The sequence below is a fragment of the Tasmannia lanceolata genome, unplaced genomic scaffold (genome assembly GCF_043159265.1).
Source record: "Tasmannia lanceolata isolate RefF3 unplaced genomic scaffold, GAP_Taslan_0.1 ptg000015l, whole genome shotgun sequence".
NCBI lineage: Eukaryota > Viridiplantae > Streptophyta > Magnoliopsida > Canellales > Winteraceae > Tasmannia > Tasmannia lanceolata.
This window is the reverse complement of record NW_027518692.1, coordinates 30,517,987-30,536,702: the sequence shown is the minus strand read 5'-3', so window position 1 is coordinate 30,536,702 and position 18,716 is coordinate 30,517,987. Positions and strand designations below refer to the sequence as shown.

The 18,716-nt window shown below is 36.7% G+C and overlaps 1 protein-coding gene across 7 annotated transcripts; it reads left to right on the top strand.

Annotated features, from left to right (window-relative positions):
* The first annotated feature begins 229 nt into the window (after positions 1 to 229).
* LOC143846332 (casein kinase 1-like protein 3) lies at positions 230 to 17,848 on the top strand. 7 transcript variants are annotated; one of them, XR_013234749.1, is made up of 17 exons: positions 232 to 479; positions 554 to 594; positions 983 to 1,189; positions 1,692 to 1,761; positions 1,868 to 2,016; positions 2,398 to 2,493; positions 2,590 to 2,660; positions 3,745 to 3,806; positions 3,889 to 3,952; positions 5,956 to 6,040; positions 6,146 to 6,272; positions 6,921 to 7,003; positions 7,107 to 7,164; positions 8,775 to 8,890; positions 15,955 to 16,155; positions 16,957 to 17,017; positions 17,458 to 17,848. XR_013234749.1 is itself a non-coding variant. In XM_077354761.1 (16 exons), exons 1-15 carry the CDS (start codon positions 404 to 406, stop codon positions 16,150 to 16,152), a joined length of 1,491 nt encoding a protein of 496 aa, XP_077210876.1. In that variant the 5' UTR covers positions 230 to 403; the 3' UTR covers positions 16,153 to 16,155; positions 16,472 to 16,847. The 7 variants fall into 7 exon arrangements, 4 of the variants coding, with proteins under 4 accessions (XP_077210876.1, XP_077210875.1, XP_077210874.1 ...); XR_013234750.1 differs by having other exon boundaries at positions 17,370 to 17,848; XR_013234751.1 differs by having other exon boundaries at positions 16,957 to 17,103; positions 17,370 to 17,848.
* The last annotated feature ends 868 nt before the right edge of the window (positions 17,849 to 18,716 follow it).

Genomic DNA, 18,716 nt, shown 5'->3' with positions numbered 1-18,716 from the left:
TCAGAAATCACAGTCACAGACCGGATAGGCTACTTTAGGAAAAACAGCATTAGCCGGGGGTGGGCCCACACTGACTTATATTTACTAAATTACCCACACTTCTTTCCCAAACTTCCCACGCCTTAAAAACGACTAACTCAGCTTCGGCCGAACTTATATAACTAGCTTTCAGCTCAGGGATAATCCCGTCATTGAACACTGCACGAAAATACAAAAAATCCGAAACTACCGCCATCAAGATACGACTTTTCCACATTTTCATCTCTTTCAAGATTCCCTGTAAACTTAATCTGCCAGAAAAGGGGAAAAAAAAATCTGTTTTTCCCCTTTTCTCGTCCAAAAACAAAATTTGAGAAAACCCTAGCTCTTAATGATTTTGAGAACTTAGAGTGAGATCTTGGGCATGGAACGGATTATCGGAGAGAAATACAGGCTAGGTCGCAAGATCGGCAGTGGATCCTTCGGAGAAATCTATCTCGGTAAGTTTTTTTTTTTTTTTTGAAATTCAGTTCTAGATCGTGTGTCTGATTCACGCCAATTTGTGTCCATGTAGCTACACATGTTGACACGTATGAGATCGTTGCAGTGAAGATTGTAAGTTGATTTGATCATCCCAATCTTTTTTATGGCATTTGCATGTTCTTATAATTCGTTTATCTGTGACTTGTTTGAATTGGAAACGAAATGATCTTGAGTTCTTTATCCTGTTTCTCTTTTTCTTCTTATGTAACTCTTTAAAAAATCGTGGAAAAATGTGTTGACTTGTAAATGATTAAATAACACCAACTCTAACAGCTTAAGCTTTTAGAGTAATTGGTTGTTTCGCAAAATGGAGTACGAAAAAAAACGTACTTTTTTTTTTCTCTCTCTTTTGTTGATTCTGGTTGAATCATTTTAACCTTGCATTTGCTGCAGAACCTTCACTTTTCCAATTAGGGTTTATGAATAAATCTGTTCTGATGTCGAATTAATGTCTTTGTAGTTGAAAAACAGCACATGGGTTCTATCTCCATGTTTCTTTTGCTTGGCATTTGGGTGCCACTTCAGCAACACTCCTTGTTTGGTTGCCAATACAGGATTGAAATCCCTGGAGACTACTAAGGATGTCTCATGGTTAATCATTGCATGCCTGCTGATGTGTCATCCTTGTCCCCTGCCTATGAAATCCAAGCCAAAAGCCACAAAAAAGGTGGAATTTTGCTTGAATTTCTTGTGAATGATGTTTTTTCTCTCTTTCTTTCTCTATATTGGTATTGAGAACCTCTACCACTATATGAGGTTGACAGCCAAACACTAATTACCACTATTCTACGAAGTAAGTTCCAGATAAATCTAATGCTTGTCTGTTCCGTATTGTATGCTTACACCACTAATCTACAAGGTAAATTACGTACAAGTGAAAAGAGCCTTAGAGAATAAAAACTTTAAATTTAGATCAAATCGATTTCTAATGTTTCGTTCTGCGCAGTGTGACTTGTTATGGAGCAAATATGGTTATGTTGCTTAGTGGACACATGTCAAATGGGTATTACGAAAAAAAATCTGAACTTGATTATTGCTTTATGACACTGTTCTCATTCTTCCATATTACTGTAAGGACGCTGGGAAGTTCAGTTGCAACACTGATAGAAGAAAACAAGGTATCACACAGTTAACATGACAATGGGTCATCTTACGTTGTTGGTTTACAGGAAAACAGGAAGACGAAACATCCACAATTGCTCTATGAGGCCAAGCTATATAATAATCTTCAAGGAGGAAGTATGTATAAAGTGACACGCCTTATTTTGTTTCTCTCTTTTCTCTTTTCTTTTTTTCTGTTCATGTTCTTGTCTAATAGCATTTTTAAAACTCACTTTGCTTATAGGTGGTATTCCCAACACCAAATGGTGTGGGGTAGATGGGGAGGACAATGTTCTTGTTCTTGACTTGCTGGGACCTAGCCTTGAAGATCTTTTTGTCTACTGTGGGAGGAAGTTTTCATTGAAGACTGTGTTAATGTTGGCTGATCAGATGGTAAACAGATTAATATTCCTTTATTTTATTTTACTTTGTATCCCATGTCTCTGTCAGTGTAATTATGATTATTCCTTCAGAAGAATGCTATTATGCCATGTATTGAGAATTTACCATTTAATGATAGGTGTTCATTAATGTTTAGGAATTAGCACTTTATGTTTATAACAACAGAACTCAGTTACCTTTCCACATAGAAACCAACAAATTACTGCGACTTTTTCTGTTGATGCTTGTGGGATTACAATTTTGTGTATCTTTGTATAAGAAAACGTTCTCTGTTTCTGCATTGATTTAGAGGGTATCTCTTTACTCCACTCATACACGCCAATGACCTGCATAAAGAATGACTGTCTTGTCGTTGTTTCATTATGCTTCCAGATTGCAAGAATAGAGTATGTTCATTCGAAAGGGTTCTTGCACAGAGATATCAAACCAGACAACTTTCTAATGGGTCTTGGCCGGAAAGCAAACCAGGTAATGGTAATCACAAGGTCCTTATTTTATTGTGGGTTGACTATATTGATACTATATTTGATCCTTCCATTGTCTTATATTTATGAACTTCTCCAGGTCTATATCATCGACTTTGGACTTGCAAAAAGATATCGGGATTCTACGACCAATCGCCACATTCCTTACAGGTATTGTTTCTCTCTCATGTAATGATGTCAATTTTGGCTCGGGCTCGGAAGCTCGCTCGAGCCCGGCTCGGAAAAAGCTAGGCTCGAATCCTTAACGAGCCGAGCCGAGCCGGCTGGCCGGGCTCGTTAAGGATCGTTAAGAATTTAATATATTTAAATATATATATTATATATTAATATATACACTAAAAGGGTTGTCCAGGGAGTGAAAGGCGGAGGCAAAATATGTCACTTCTTTTTTGGAACCCCATTTGTTACTTGGACCACCCCCCGTAGTGTAAAAAGAGTAGTCAAATTACACTAGATAGGGCTGTCCAGGGAAGATGAGGGGTGTGAACTTAATATAACCCGAGCTCGATAAGGCTCGCGAGCCTGACCGAGCTCGAGCCTGGTTCGAGCCGAGCCCGAGCCGAGCTTGGCCAAGCTCGGCTCGTCTCGTTTACACCCCTACTCTCATGGTAAGCTTTGTGACAGCCAGGCCTTTTTATATTTGGCAATCTGATATATCTAGTTGTGGTCTAAAATAAAACATCGTATCGTCATGATTAGTGGGTCAATTCGGCTCATGCTTGGAAGTTCATTATTTGACATGCTCTTATCTGCCCGAGTATAGATATATAGGACTTTTATTTTGATTGGATTTTTTTTATGTCATTGAGAAGATGTATGGTGCTTTCAAGCAATGTTTAGACTTTAGACATTTATACACGGCCAATGTGCCTAGTTAATCAATTCTTTGTTTAAGAATGGCCATGTATAAATTTTGACGTAATGCTTTGTTTTCAATATGTGCCTAGTTAATCAGTTGTTTGTTTACGAATGTACTTCTTTTATAACTTTGAATCTCAGTCTCACAATCATTTATATTTTGCTAGTGTTAAAATCTCCTTCCACCTATGAATTGAATGTTAAATTAATCGGTTCTTATGCATTCGTTCCTCGTGTATAAATTAAAAATTTAGTATGTTATATATTATTGACAAAATAAGATTCATTATCGTGCTTGGGGTCTTATATAAGGTAATAAAGTGACTACTCTGATCTCTTATTTTTCTTATTTCACTTTTATATTTCTTTCATGCAGGGAGAACAAAAATTTAACCGGTACTGCACGTTATGCGAGTTGCAACACTCATCTGGGCATTGGTGAGTAAAAAGTGATTTGTGTAATTATTTAAAGATGAAGTTATCCAATACATTGTAGCTCATTCTGGTTACAAATCTTTAGAGCAAAGCCGGCGGGATGACTTGGAATCTCTTGGCTATGTTCTCTTGTATTTTTTGAGAGGAAGGTATGCGTTCCCCCTTCAATTTTTTATTCTTTTTTTTTTTTTTTTTTTTAACTCTGATCCCTAGGAACATGGTTGTTTTATCCAATGTTCTTTTATTTCTCAATAGGTTGATTAAAAGCTTGCTCTTTTTTTGTTTTCAATACTCCCTAGGAATCTGCTTCTTGCATCTGCATGTTCTCTATGTTCTCAAATGGTCGATTAAAATTCACGTTATATATATATATATATATATATATATATATATATATATATATAGATAGAGGAAAATGATTGTGAGCTTGAAGCTCATATAGCTTATATGAGCTTGAGGGCCCAAACACATGGGTCCCACATTTTTTGTGGTGATCCAAACCATTCATTTGCAAGGCCCCATCATAGATAGAGTGTGTAACAAAGATCAGCTCCATTGGATCATCCTAACCCCTTCAAAAGCGGAGGGAAAAAATGGGCAGATTTGTGGCAAACAATGTCTGTCCATTTTGCCCTCCACTTTTGGATGGGTTAGGATGATCCTATGGAGCTGATTTTTTTGTACACACCCTATCTATGTAAGGGCCTTTCAAATGAATGCTTTGGATCATCCTAATAATGTGGGCCCACATGTGTTTGGGCCCTCAAGCTCATATGAGCTTCAAGCTCACAATCATTTTCCTCATATATATATATAGAGAGAAAACGGTTCCTACACATATGTGTAGAGAGTTCTCTACACACTAGCTTAAAATACAGTGGGGGCCCACATTGTTTGGGTGATCCAAGCCATCCATTTTAAAGGCCCTCACATAGATAGGGTGTCTACAAAAAAACAGATCCATAGGATCATCCCAACCCTACGATTTGTGGAGGTAAAATGGATGTCTTTAAACCTTCATAAATTAGTCCAATTTTTGCCTCCACAGTTCGAATGGTTAGGATGATCCTCTGGATCTGATTTTTTGTGGACACCCTATATATGTGAGGGCCTTAAAAATGAATGGTTTGGATCACCCAAATAATGTGGCCCCCACTGTATTTTAAGCTAGTGTGTGGATAACTTATCTACACATGTGTGTAGGAACCGTTTTCTCACATATATATATATATGGTTTGTGAGCTAGAGCTCAGCGATTTGAAATTCCTAACAAGTCTGACTCTCTACTCAGTCTATCTATGCAAGCAATGTGAAGATTGTAGCATGGGAGTTAGACTATTTAGTGACTACTGACTATTTACAATCAAGGTTTTAAATTTCAGTTTCGGTTTCGGTCGGCACCGAAACGAAACCTGTTCAGTTTTGGTGAAAATCTTGTAAAATTACGGAAACGTATGCAAATGATATCATTTTATGATGAAACTATGGGAAATGCTAGAATAAGAACAAATGCATACTTAGAAACCGTCACATAAAGCCATCCATAATGGCTTAATCACATTGAATTCCTAGTGATATGCGTTGTCACATATGTCTGGAATAGTAAAGTCAATAAAGAAGTACAATGTAATGTAGTATAAAAATGTACAATGACCCGTCTCCCCTCCAAGGACCCCAACTCCATGTCAATACATGCTGATAGCTTTATACGAAGTAAATACCTTTTCGTTTTTTTGTCGTTCCGACTATTTCGGTCGAATTTCGGGAATTTTTGTTGGAAATAATGACGTGGAAGGAATTCATTGAGATTTGTTTCAGTGAGGATGGAAACAAAAACATTTTGGTTGTTTCAGAGAATTTTAAAACCATGTTTATAATCTAATCACCGCTGTTGGATGGTTTTTGTTTCTACCGTATAGAGTATTGAGTATCAAAATGGGACGATCTGCCCAGTTAAGTAAACCTACAAAATTTGTTGTCATGATTTTCAATGTTGTCATATATTTTTACGGGTGCATGATGTATCTGTGTACTGTTAGGCTTGAAAAATAATGATAGCTCTCTAACAGATAGTTCTGCGTACATGTTAAACATTTGTTGCTTGCATTCACTGCTATGTCCATTTAACTTATATGGATGGTACTGCATGTAGCCTTCCATGGCAGGGTTTAAAAGCTGCTACAAAGAAGCAAAAATATGACAAGATATGTGAGAAGAAGTTGTCAACTCCTATTGAAGTATGTAACTTTGACTGGGGATACATGTCTTCCTAATCCTCTAAATCATGAATTTCTAAATTATAATGGCTGGGCTGACTCTAATGATGCGATCCTTTTTAAAAGGTTTTATGCAAGTCTCATCCGGTGGAGTTTGCATCATACTTCCATTACTGCCACTCTTTGACATTTGATCAGCGTCCCGATTATGGATTCTTGAAGCGTCTGTTTCGTGACTTGTTTACCCGTGAAGGTTTGGACAGAGTTTTGATTCTTTAAGTTATGTTTTTGTTTATTGAAACACCAATTCTTGTCCCCTGTATATTTGTTGTTGATAACTTTGTCACAAATATCTCCCATATTTTCAAAATATCGTGTTTTTATCGCGACATTTTGATAAAATGACAAAATCCCGAAATAATCCCCAGATTTAAACAATATAGCGATATTTTCATTTTTATCAGAAAATATCGCGATAATATCACGATATTATCCCGATATTTTTACGATATTTTTATTTTATATTTTTTTTCTTGGGTTTATATCGGGAAAAAACGATAAAAATAAATTTTAAGAAAAAATAGAAAATAAAAATATCGTAAAAATATCGGTATATTATCGCGATATTTTCTGATAAAAATGATAACATGGATAACAAATTTTTATTTTATATTTTTTTTTGATATTGTTGAATTACTATAGATTTCTCTGTAGAATTTGTTATCCATATTATCGGTTATTGTCAGGATTGTCTCAAAGTGAAATCTGTGACCCAACCTGAATAGCGTTCTCTGCCTTAAATCTGTTACATCATTGTATTCCCCTGAAGAGCATTCTCTGCCCTAAATCTGTTACGAAATTGTATTCTTAGTCCTTACATTGTCTTTACCATGAATTACAGGATATGAGTTTGACTATATATTTGACTGGACCATCTTAAAATACCAGCAAGCCCAAAGGACAAAGACTCAGCCTCAATATTCTGTTTGTATTCTACCGAAAACTTACTCAATTACATTTTTGTTTGTATTAATAGATACAGTTTTATTTTCATATTTACTGACGAGACTTGTGTCTAAATTTGTAGCCAATATCTGGAGGGACAAGCAGCCGAGCAATGGCAGGGGATTTTGACAAGCATAAAGGTAACATCTAATTGCTTGCATACCGTGTGCTAAATATTACTCTGAATGTTCAATTCTGGTTTCGAAGTGAAAAAGGGATCCTTTTTTAGCATGCTAGCATTTACCACAAAGGCAGATGGAAGCGCCCTGTGTCGGGCCAAGCCCTTATATGTTTACTGCTAAAACTCTTAGTTGAAGATGGAATTTTATAAAGAAAATTGTGGAATTCTTTAAAATTTAGATTCCGACAGCCATATGATCATTATCAACTAAATTATTTTAGTTCCAATATCTTACTGAACAGGCGTCTTTATTGTTTACGGTATAAAGAAATAACTATTTAAAATTATTGGAGTCTGATATTAATCCTTAAGTATCACAATGAATCCTTAAGTATTGGATTCCATACGGATACTTATCTCGTTCGGAAGAATCCGTGTAACATGGGTAATATTTTGGTTGAGTTCGAGTTCTTTATCAAAGGCTTTTTCTTCTTCTTAAACATTATGGGTTTGGTTTTCCAAAATTTCTCCATGCTGATTTCCACTAAATTGAACCCTGTTTCCAGTTTCCACTTTTACTCCCTCGGTGTAGCCCCAACTAAGCTTTGTTACAATAGTTGAATATCACTCATAACTTGGTTCATTTTATCTCGTCAAAGTATTTATTTATCTTGTTAGGGTATTGACAATTTTATCTTGTCCGGGGAGGGCGAGCCTTGGCGCAACGGTAAGGTTGCTCCATTGTGACCACCAGGTGGTCACGGGTTCGAGTCACGGAAACAGCCTCTCTGCAAAGCGGGGTTAAGGCTGCGTACATCTAGCCCTCCCCAGACCCCACAACGGCGGGAGCCTCGTGCATTGGGCCGCCCTTTGTTTATTGATATTCCTTCAATAGCCGACAAACTTTGCATGACTATGGATGCTCATAATCAATTTACAAAAATACAATTTGTGAGATCTAACTTGCTATGATACCAATTATGTTGCAGCAGAAATAGAATAACAAGTTCAAACTTAAATCCAAACCCAAAATAAAATCAAATGCATACATCAATTAAGGACAAGGAGAGCATTATTAACGAGAGTAAAACATTCTGCTGCCTCAAAGAGAAAATGGGAGAGAAAAGGGTAAACTCTTTTCATGAACTTAAATATTTCGGCATCCTCCATAAGCCACTCCAAAGACCCTTGTACAGACCACTTACTTACCCTATTATGACTTCAAAACCTTGCCAAAGTAAAGACTCCTAATCCTAGACACACTTCCCAATTATAAAACAGTCCCAAAAGACTTCTATTTTAACTCGGATTCTAACTACACTTAATCGATAACATCACTTAAAGAAGTCAAACTGACTTTCTATAACCCGTATAAAATCCATCCAAAAATTCAAATAAAATAAGAATCAACCTCTTTCATGCTGACATCAGCAAGGTGCTGTGCTGGCATCTTCATAACAACAATAAGATCACTCTCAACCCTTCCTCTTTCCCTTTTCTTACTTATGTATTAGGTTGGACTGCATCACATTCACTTTATTGGTTGTCGCTTCATTAATATTCACTTCTTTCTAACAACTTGCTGTTATTACCCCCTCCCATATCATGGAATTGATTTTTCCCTTTCAGCTGAGACCACAGATCGTATAGTATTGAGTAATGATGTCCGCCCAGGAGTTCGCATGCAATTTAAATCAGCTGCTGATAAGAATTTGAGTGCTGACAATCCTCATGGCGAGAAGGCTGTAAGTGTTTTAATGATGTCATGTAGTATCCCACTTATAATTTTGCGTATTTGACAAGTGAACATGTTCTTGCATGTCACTGAGCTTCTTGTATGTTTCTCATCGTACCAGTAGCTGTACAATAGCGCATCTAATGATTTTACCGAACATCAAATTTCAAATATTTTGTTTGATCCAACCTATGATTTAGCCGACACTTCGAATTTATTGATGACACACATGTCGTGCCGTGTCCGACACGACCCGACACGACACGTGTGTCAACACGTATAGACACTCCTTTCAACACTTTTAAATGTACTGCTAGAAGTGTCAGACTTAACGTGGGCATGTCTACACGTTTTTGTACCATGTCAGATGTACACTATGTTTTACTATTGAATATTGTATTTATCATTTTATCTCTTTATTATTAACTCTTATTTTATTATAAACTCTTCTTTTAGCTCATTATTAACTAATATTTATTGTTATATCCCTCCCCTAAACCTAAAACCGTAAACAAACTCTTATTATAATGTTATATTCATTGTATCTTATTGGTCTCCCTTTCTCGCTGCATATTGGTGACTTAAGAGAACTAGATTAAAATGCGTTGTTATTTGATAATCTTATGTTTGTTTTAGATTATATTTGATTCTCAACTCAACTCAACTCAACTCAACAAAGCTTTTTTCCCAAACTAGTTGGGGTCGGCTAAATGAATCCCTTAGAAAAAATTCATGAAGAAGGTGAAAGGAATCTACCCGACTCTAATCCTAGCTTTAGTTGGGTTTGTCTATGTGGATCATTTTCTTCCATTCTATCCTATCCAAGGTCATATTCTCTGTTATGTTCCTAGCTATCAAGTCTTTCCTCACTGTTTCTACCCAAGTTGTTTTTGGTTTGCCCCTACCTATTTGATTAATCCTAAGATTTAGTAGTTTGTTGAGTGAATGTGTTGGATTTGTGATATAAAATCACTTGGATTAACTTCCTTAAGTAGGGGCATTCTTGGAATGTGTTTTTTATAAGTTAACTAAAGTGGGCTTTTATCTTTGGTTGGTGTGACTTGTTTCTTTGGTGAGGTTAAGAGCTTTTCTCTACAAGAAAAGGGGTTTTCTCTCTCCAAGGGTTTCTTCTTCTTCTCCTCTTGCAAGGGCTTTGATCCAAGGCTATTGGGCTTCTTTTATGGTGTTTTCTGAGTTGTGAAGACATTGGGAAGAAGGTATTGGGTTTTTTGCTTGGGTTGAAAATTGAGGGTGTTGGTGGGGTTTTTTTCACCATTGTTGGAGAGGTAGGGGGTTTTCATCCTTGTTTGTAATTTCCCATCATTGTTAGTAAATTTCTACTTGCCGGATTGCCCATGGAGTAGGCCAAGTGCTAAACCACGTAAATCTCTTGTGGCTCCTGATTTCTTGTTTTCTTTCTTTATTTCACTACACTCTTGATTTGATGCGCACACTCGTTTGGGCTAATTTTGTGGGTTTCCGATGGCCATTTGTTATTGTTTTCTTTGAGTGATTAGCTGTGATCGGATTTCTAGCGGCGGGTTCTTGACCCAGCAGTATGGGTATGTCACCATTTCTAGATTTTTAGGGTTTGCCATACAGACACTTCGTACACATGTCGAAACTCAACACACGGGTTCAAGTCATGGAAACAGCCTCTCTGCAAAGCAGGGGTAAGGCTGCGTACATCTACCCCTCCCCAGACCCCGCAATGGTGGGAGCCTCGTGCACTGAGCCGCCCTTTTATTATATATTTATAAAAATTAAAAAATTAAAGGCCCTGTTCGTTTGGGATTGTCCCAACTCCCAACCGAATGTGAGCCCCAAACAGACTATTGGACCCAAAATTAAACATAATTTCGACTCCAATAATCAGTTTTGGGCTCTCAATCGGCTGTCAGTGTCACAATCTCATGAACAGGGCCTAAATGTAATTTTGAGCCCAAATGTGAGCCCCAAACAGATTAGTTATCAGTTTTGGGCTCTCAATCAGCTGTCAAAATCTCAAATGAACATGACCTAAATGTAATTTTGAGCCCAATTGTGAGCCCCAAATAGTTTTGAACTGTTTGTTGTTTGGGTGCGTACCCGGTACGCACCCAGGGACTACCTGGGCGCACCCGCACCCAATACGCACCCGATATGGGTGCGTGGGCCTCTGGAGAGTACCCGTGCTTCCTTGCGTAGAAAGTAACTAATTCCACTCTTAGAACGTGCTCTACGTCAATGCCTAGAAAGTACCTCATAGCCATGGTCTTTGTTTAGAAAATAATTGTGCAAGTGCATCTTTACATCAAGAACCCCATTTCTATCACTTTCAATTACAATTTTGTCATCTATTTATACAGCCAAAATAATTGTGCCAAAATAATTGTGCCCTGTCGTTGCCATTGCATGAAAACCATTAAAAAAAAAACTGAAAGTTCTGAGTAAGCTTGTTTAAATCCATACATGAAAACCACCTTACTGATTTTCTCAAACAGTGTCCCCACCCCCAATCTAAAGCAATGATGGAGGTTGCTCCATATGCCTCTATACAAATAATCGTGGAGAAAATTATTCTTGATATCAAGTTAAAAGGGGCCAATATTTTCCATCCAACAATGGAGATAATCACTCAAAAAGAGTTTAGGTGAGCTATTAGAGGGAATGTCTCAAAATAGTCTACATCAAGTGACTGTTCAAAAAAAAAGTCTGCACATCCAGCTACTAGACAAGCCTTAAATCACTCAATTGTACCGTCTGGATGATCATTAATATTGTATGCCCATCTACGCATGTTGACCTCGAAATTTGATTAAATTCCTCTTAGTGGGCCATATCATATTTAAATAAAGATAATGTGCCCACAAAAGAACTTGTTTTAATTTTGTGGTAAGATGGACGGATATGATTGAATTTTTATATGGTTTATAGATCAAGCATGCCGATGAGCCCACTTTGAAGCCAATGCAAGGTTTATGACCATTCGTAAATAGGCTTGTGCTCAAACTTACATGAAGAAACTTCAACCGATGTGCTAATTAATGGGACCGTTTATATTCTTCCCATGAATTCAATAAATGTGACCCACTTTAAAGATGCAGGCGAATAGGTAGAGAAGACCGTCAGTATCAATGGTGGTGATTATTTTTAATGGTCCCACATGAGGACATGCAAGTGCAATCAAGACTGTTGATCGTGTAGACTATCATTAGGCAAAACGCCTTAACTAATGATGGGGTATCAATGCACTACAAACCAAGGTTCTAAATTTCGGTTTTGGTTTCGGTCGACACGGAAACGGAAACAGAAACATTTCTGTATTGGCTAGGAATTTTAGTAGAAATTTTGGAAAATCATGAAAACGTATGGAAACATATGCAAATGATGAAATCTTAAGAGGAAACTTCAGGAAATGTTAGAATAAGCACAAATACATACTTAGAAATAATCACATAAGCAAGAAAGCCATGCATAATGGCTTAATCACATCGAACACATAGTGATGTGCATTGCCGCACATGTCTAGAACAATAAAGTCAGTAAAGAAGTATAGTGTAATGAAGTATAAGTAATTACAATAACCAGTCATCCCTCTAAGGACCCCAAACTCTATGTTAATACCACATAGAGTTACGAGGTGGTATTGGTCCCGTCCCATGTCGATCAGACACCCCTTGCATAAGATACAATTACTTTGATGTGTAGTCCGATGGTGTTGCCTATCAAATATCATTCTTTATATTAATGAAATGAAATGAAATGCGAAGTACAATGTCTAAAAAAACATTTCCCTTTCCGTGCTTAGTTAGAGAGTCATCATTTGTATGATGCTTAGGTTTTGAAATTTGAAATTCATGTGACTCTTCACAGTTAAATGAAAAGTGAGCTCATCTTCAATTCAACTAGGATGGGTCTACAAAGCATGTTGACAACAATAAAAAATATCTTAAATGTTTTTCTACCTTTGCAATTGGTATTAACGTCACTTTTCCAGCTTAACCTTTAATTTGTAGCATTTATAGATAAATTGTCATTGGGATGTAAATAGTGCAAATATTAAACTAGGATTCAACAGGGCCTTAGTAAAAGCTGGAAAAGTTTCAACTTGAAAAACATGGCTTTAGTTAAAACCAATCAAACAAACACGTTTTAAGAAATTAATTGGAAACTTTTTTAGGGTTTTCCAAAACAGAGTTTTCTAGAAAAAAATTCAAACATTTTAGTATTTACCAAAACAAGGTTTTCCAGAAAAATCCATGGAAAAGCAAGAAAGAAATGTGTTTCATCGATTTGCAGGGTTTTTTCGATTTGCATCATATTAGGACATGGTTTTTTTTTGTTTTGAGAAAAAACATTTTTACGCGTTGTAAATCAGAAAATTTTTCCATTTTTTTTGTTGTTTCGACCATTTCGGTCAAATTTTGGTAGAAATTTCGACTGAAATAATGAAGTGAAATGAATCCATTGACATTTCGTTTCGGCGGGGATGGAAACACATACATTTCGGTCGTTTCGTGTCAGTTTCAGTGGGGATTTTAAGCCATGCTACAAACGCAACTAGACGGTGAGGTCAGGGCAAGAGAAAATAAGTTTGCTTTTACGGTGAAGTGTCCTTCAAGGTTCAAGGCTCAAATCCCTCTCGAGTTTATAAGACACATAAACACTCTTTGACAATCTAAGAAGAACAAGGTAGCGCTCAAGATCTTCTTCTAAATATCACTATTGAAGATCTCCTTTTAACTGCCATGTCATCTTGTCCTCCTTAAAAACACTTTTTAATACTTAGCTTATATCAATTTTAATTTATACAAGCTCAGGAAAGCATGTAAAAAAGGAGAACCCCCCCACCTATAAATCTTCACATAATCTAATCCTTTTCTCCTTGCCCTTGCTATATGTGGTCCTTGAATTTAAATTGGTTCAAGAAGTACAAATGAACCGCCACATCCTGAGCCTCTACCCTCTTTTATTTTTTTGAATGGCTGGCGATTTTATTAAGAAAAAAGCAGGAGACCGCGACCGAGAAGGTTAATACATAACCGAGAGAGAAGGACAAACAAATCACACTAATCTGACAAGGAGAAACCCGACAGATCCTGAAGCTACAACAAGGTCACTGGGGAGATAATCAAAGAACTCTAGACTTTCCCTAGAGGCTTCATCCCTTGCCAACCCATCGGCGACAATATTTGCCGACGTCCTCACATGACTAAAAGAGATAGAGGAACCCACAACACGATCCTGAATCTCGTCCAAGGACTCAAATCTCCAAGGAGGGGCTATAGATCCCTTGAGTCACGTCCTGACATCCAGGGAATCGCCCTCCACCACCACAACATAAGGTTCCTCTCCAAAAGTCTGATACCCTGCAAAGCTGCTTTAACCTCCGTCTCATTGGAATCAAAGATCCCGATGGGTCCTGAGAACACCCATAAAAGGTCACACCCTTTTTGTCTCTAAGGACACTTCCAACTCCCGCCGGCCCTTGGTTCCCCAAACTAGACCCTGAGCCTATACCCTTATTCCATTTCATATTTGCTCCTAGTAATTTTATGCGAAAGGGTTTCTTTATCATCACGAAACCTCCACTACCATTCACCTAAAATGCCTTGTGCATTAGTTTTACATTACCGCTTCTTAGCAACTCGTTCCTATTTAGTTTACGTATAACCTCTCAATCAATGAATTATTTTAGCCTTTTTCTTTCTCTATCCATTTCTTTCTAAAATTCCTTTGTTATTTCCTAATCTGCTTGCAATTCCTTTGTTATTTCCTAATCTGTCCATAGGTTGTTGGATTTGGCCATTTTCATAATATTAAACAGATAACTTAATGGCAGTCAGCTTTGCACTGCAATATTCCTGCAAGAAAAGATGTATATCTCGTTAATATTTATTCCCAATATTGGTCTCTTCCTCAAATACATTGTAAGTCTTGCTATTGCATCAAACTATGTCAATTTAAGTTGAAGATTCCAGATTTCCTACTCATTATCATTGCCAAAAAGCTAGTAGGTCATTTGCAAATAGAAGGTATGTGACTTAAGATATGTTTATTTATTTATTTGATGATGTGACTTAAGATATGTTTATACTTGCTATAAACCCTTCTATTAGCCCGCCCCCTTTGCTCACCTAGGGACAAGGCTTAATTCTTCTAATACCAAGATGAAAAGGAACAGAGAGAGTGGATAGATTTGCTCGATCTCCAAGAAAACTAACTGAGATGCTATTAATATGAATATAAAAGCATGTGATTGAAATGCATCCCCATCTTCTCCATGAAGTGCTAAAAACCCATCCCCATCTTCTCCATGAAGTGCTAAAAGCCCATCCTCATCACGTAATCAAGAAACCTCTAACCATTGTGATCTTAGGGCTTCTCCAAAGGTTCCTATTTGCTGTCCCAATTATGTTGTGCAAATGTCTTGTATTCTGGCATTATAGAGGAGCTTGAAGGACTAATGTGCGCGGCGCACACACCGGTCAAGCCATGTGGTTAGCTCACTAGGGTATCGGGGGCAGTGCGCCCCGGCCGGGTTTCTGGGGCAGCGCCCCAGAAGGAAAATTTAATTTTTGGATTTCCTCTAAAAGGTATTTCGGTAAATTTCTTCATGACTTAATGAATCTCTTCTTCTTTGAGTCTTCTTTCCAACCATCTTGTTCTCTCATTTGTAATTGCTTAAATTTTCAATCTATCTAGATTTGGTCTCCATTCCTTCTTGGAGTAAGTTTCCCAACCTAGCTTATAATATCTCCTTTACCTTATCCTTATCTTCAATGTCTCACCCATCTTATGCCTCCATCTAGCATTGGCCATACAGTGAATAAAGTCCATGTCTTTATCTCCATTGGGCTATGCAGCCCTTGATTTTTTGCCTATGAAATGATTATTATTTTTTATTTGAAAAATTCAATTTTCTTACATGATGATTCAGACGACGTTTATTCTCTTTGGATGTTATATAAATAAAAAGATGCTTCAACTAATAAATTCATAGTTCCGTTATGTTACTCAAGTATGACTAGATGGATTTGTTTTTAAGTTTAGTACATAGAATCCTAGCTGATTGGATTTTGATTGTTACAGAAAGTCGGGACTCTTGTGGATAAAGTACCCATTCCATCTACTTCATCTGCTCTTGCGGGTGCATCAAAAAGAAATACTGTAAGCACAAAACCAGCGTTGGCAACTGAAGCTGCACAATTTAGTCATGGCCATGGAAGAAGCGTTGGTCCTTCAAAAAGTTGGATTTCATCATTACAACGCAATTCGTCTGCCAAATAATGGGTATGTTTGATGGGTTTCCATTGCATTTTTATTCTCCATTCCAAAAAAATTTCCCTTACATATATCTGCACATATGTAGGCTTTAAGAATATGATATATAACATGGTTTTAAATTTAGGCCGAAATCCGAAATTTGGGACCGAAATCTGAAAATTTCGGATTTCGGCCGAAATTTGGTCATTTTGACTGAAATTTCAAAATAAAAATAAAAAATTCAACCGAAACCGAAACCAAAATTTAAATCCATGATATGTAGCATGTTAGTACGTTCTTTTTAAGTGTTTCGTTTTAGTTAAAAAAAAAATTGTTTCCTCAGGAATGAGTCTGGACAAGTACTGTGAAGACTCTCCAATGCTGTGGAAGTGTACAATTATCATTGATGGAGTCACTTCCTGGATATTAGCCTGCACTGTAATTCTATTTTGGTGACTCTGGGCACATTGGATGACGCTAAAACTCAATGTATTCAGAGCTTGGTTGCTGTTGCATTCATAGTTGCTGTAAATAACTCACCATTTTCCTGTTTCGTGGTTCCGTGTAACATGAATTATATGCCAAGTGTTTTATTCCATTCTTCTGTTAATATATCATATGGTTTCCATTGTGCTATATGGTTGTTTCTTAACAGTCCACTTTTGTGTATTCCATGATGCAAAATTTATTTTAAATGATTTATTTGTTGTTACAGTCCATTTTTGTGTATTCCATGATGCAAAATTTATTTTAAATGATTTATTTGTTGTTATATTCTTTGGATCAAACCCATATATATTCCCCTCAAGCATTTTTTTTTAACCTTAGGTACTCAAACTCTAGGATCTGAATTAAAGACAGTTAATCTAGTGTTTCAGACTTCCTGAAGGTACCGATACATCATTTCCGAGAAGTTACTATTATTTTGATGGAGGTTATGGTTGTTCATTTTATCTTACTGATATCATTTGCGAGGTAATATTTCACCATGTATCTCATCTGCGCCATAGTTTTAAATTTCGGCCAAAATTTTGGATTTTGGCCAAAATATTTCGGTTTCGGTTTGGACCGAAACCGAAATTACATTGAATCGGACATGTTTTCCCCAAAATTTCCGAAATCTAAAATTTCGACCAAAATTTCCACGGAAGTTTGATACATTTTGGTGGATTTTTAGAAAAAAAAAAAACGAATTTTTTTTATTATCAATTTTTACATGTTTTCGGTTGAAATTTCCACAGATATTTCGGTTTTGGCCACCACAGAAACTGGCATTTAAAACCTTGATCTGTGCATGATTCTTACTCTCCATACATGATGGATGCTCAGGTCGGTTCAAAGGCAGAAAGCATTCCATATCAAAGTTTTTCACACAAATGTAGGCCTTGGTGCATGTTGTGGCATGGGGTATGGAAGTTGCCTGTTTAATGGATGTTGGCATGTTGCCTCCTCTGATCAGTCATCCAAGGTTACGTGTGCATAAAGAAGTTCATGTTTTTGATGTTTAGATCGAGATAGGAGAGTGGGGATTGCTGCTAAAACATCTTTCATGAAATTTTGTTCTTGTTTCATTATATTGGAAACTACAAAATGACAATGGCAGTTATTCCTTGCCTTTAGACTCATTCTTTTCTTCCAATCTCATCTCACAGTTGTAAAGGTTTGTAATTTTAAGAAAAAGTAAGATTAAAAAGAAAAGGGTTCTGAGTTATGTTTTCAACCAAGCTATCATTAAGTGCTTTACTTTTTATATATGCTCCACAATTTGACATAACTATCTCTGTAGTAGCAATGAGATCAATGGTACTCATCGGTTACAAAAAACTCTCTGTTACTTTTCTTGGTTACTGTCTTTTTCTCTGATTGTGCTAACTTAGCCATCTTGGTAACATATGACTTTAAGAATACTAGTTTCTCAATTTTGCCATTTATTGGTTGTTCATTCAGAGTTTAAGCTGCAGCTTTGTCTAATTTGAGTTTAAGATTTAGATATCTTATGTAGATTTACTAGTTTAGCAATACTGATAATCTATGTTTCCATTGCTTCAAAACTGCATCCGTGAAAGTTATAAATGGGGACATCTAATGCAAATTTTAGTTTACCATATGAATCTTGTATAGTAGAACTATAGCTATTATCATTCAACTACGTTGTTGTTGCATTTTTATTCGACATTTTGACCTAGCTTATGTAGGAAGGAGGTTAAGTAGAAAAATCTGCGTGTTTAGGAAAAGGGTCAGTAGAACTATAAAAATAGGTGGTTGTGGGATAAAGCAGCTTTCCTATCATAAGAATAATAATGGTAATGACTTAGAAAACAGTGCACATTGCATCTATGTTACTTGGACAAGGACACGAGTGGCACTCATAGAATCCCTCAAAATCCATAGTCACCAACAGGCCCATGCAGTTTCATAAATCATGATACAATATTATTTCATAGAAGGAGATATGTTCAGACACATTACCCCCATAAAAATCACGATGCCAACAAGAAATATCCTGTTTGGTCTCAATTACGTGGAAGTTTCATGTTGAAACAGTGTGTGTCTTGGGGTGTTCTACGCTGGCATATAGCATACTTCTA

Bases quoted from the DNA above. Each gene is read 5' to 3' on its own strand.
- LOC143846332 (XM_077354760.1), top strand. From the start codon at position 404: ATGGAACGGATTATCGGAGAGAAATACAGGCTAGGTCGCAAGATCGGC. The intron at 1,190-1,691 runs GTGGAATTTTGC...GTTGGTTTACAG, and splicing joins AGCCAAAAGCCACAAAAAAG to GAAAACAGGAAGACGAAACA. The intron at 8,891-15,954 runs GTAAGTGTTTTA...TGATTGTTACAG, and splicing joins ATCCTCATGGCGAGAAGGCT to AAAGTCGGGACTCTTGTGGA.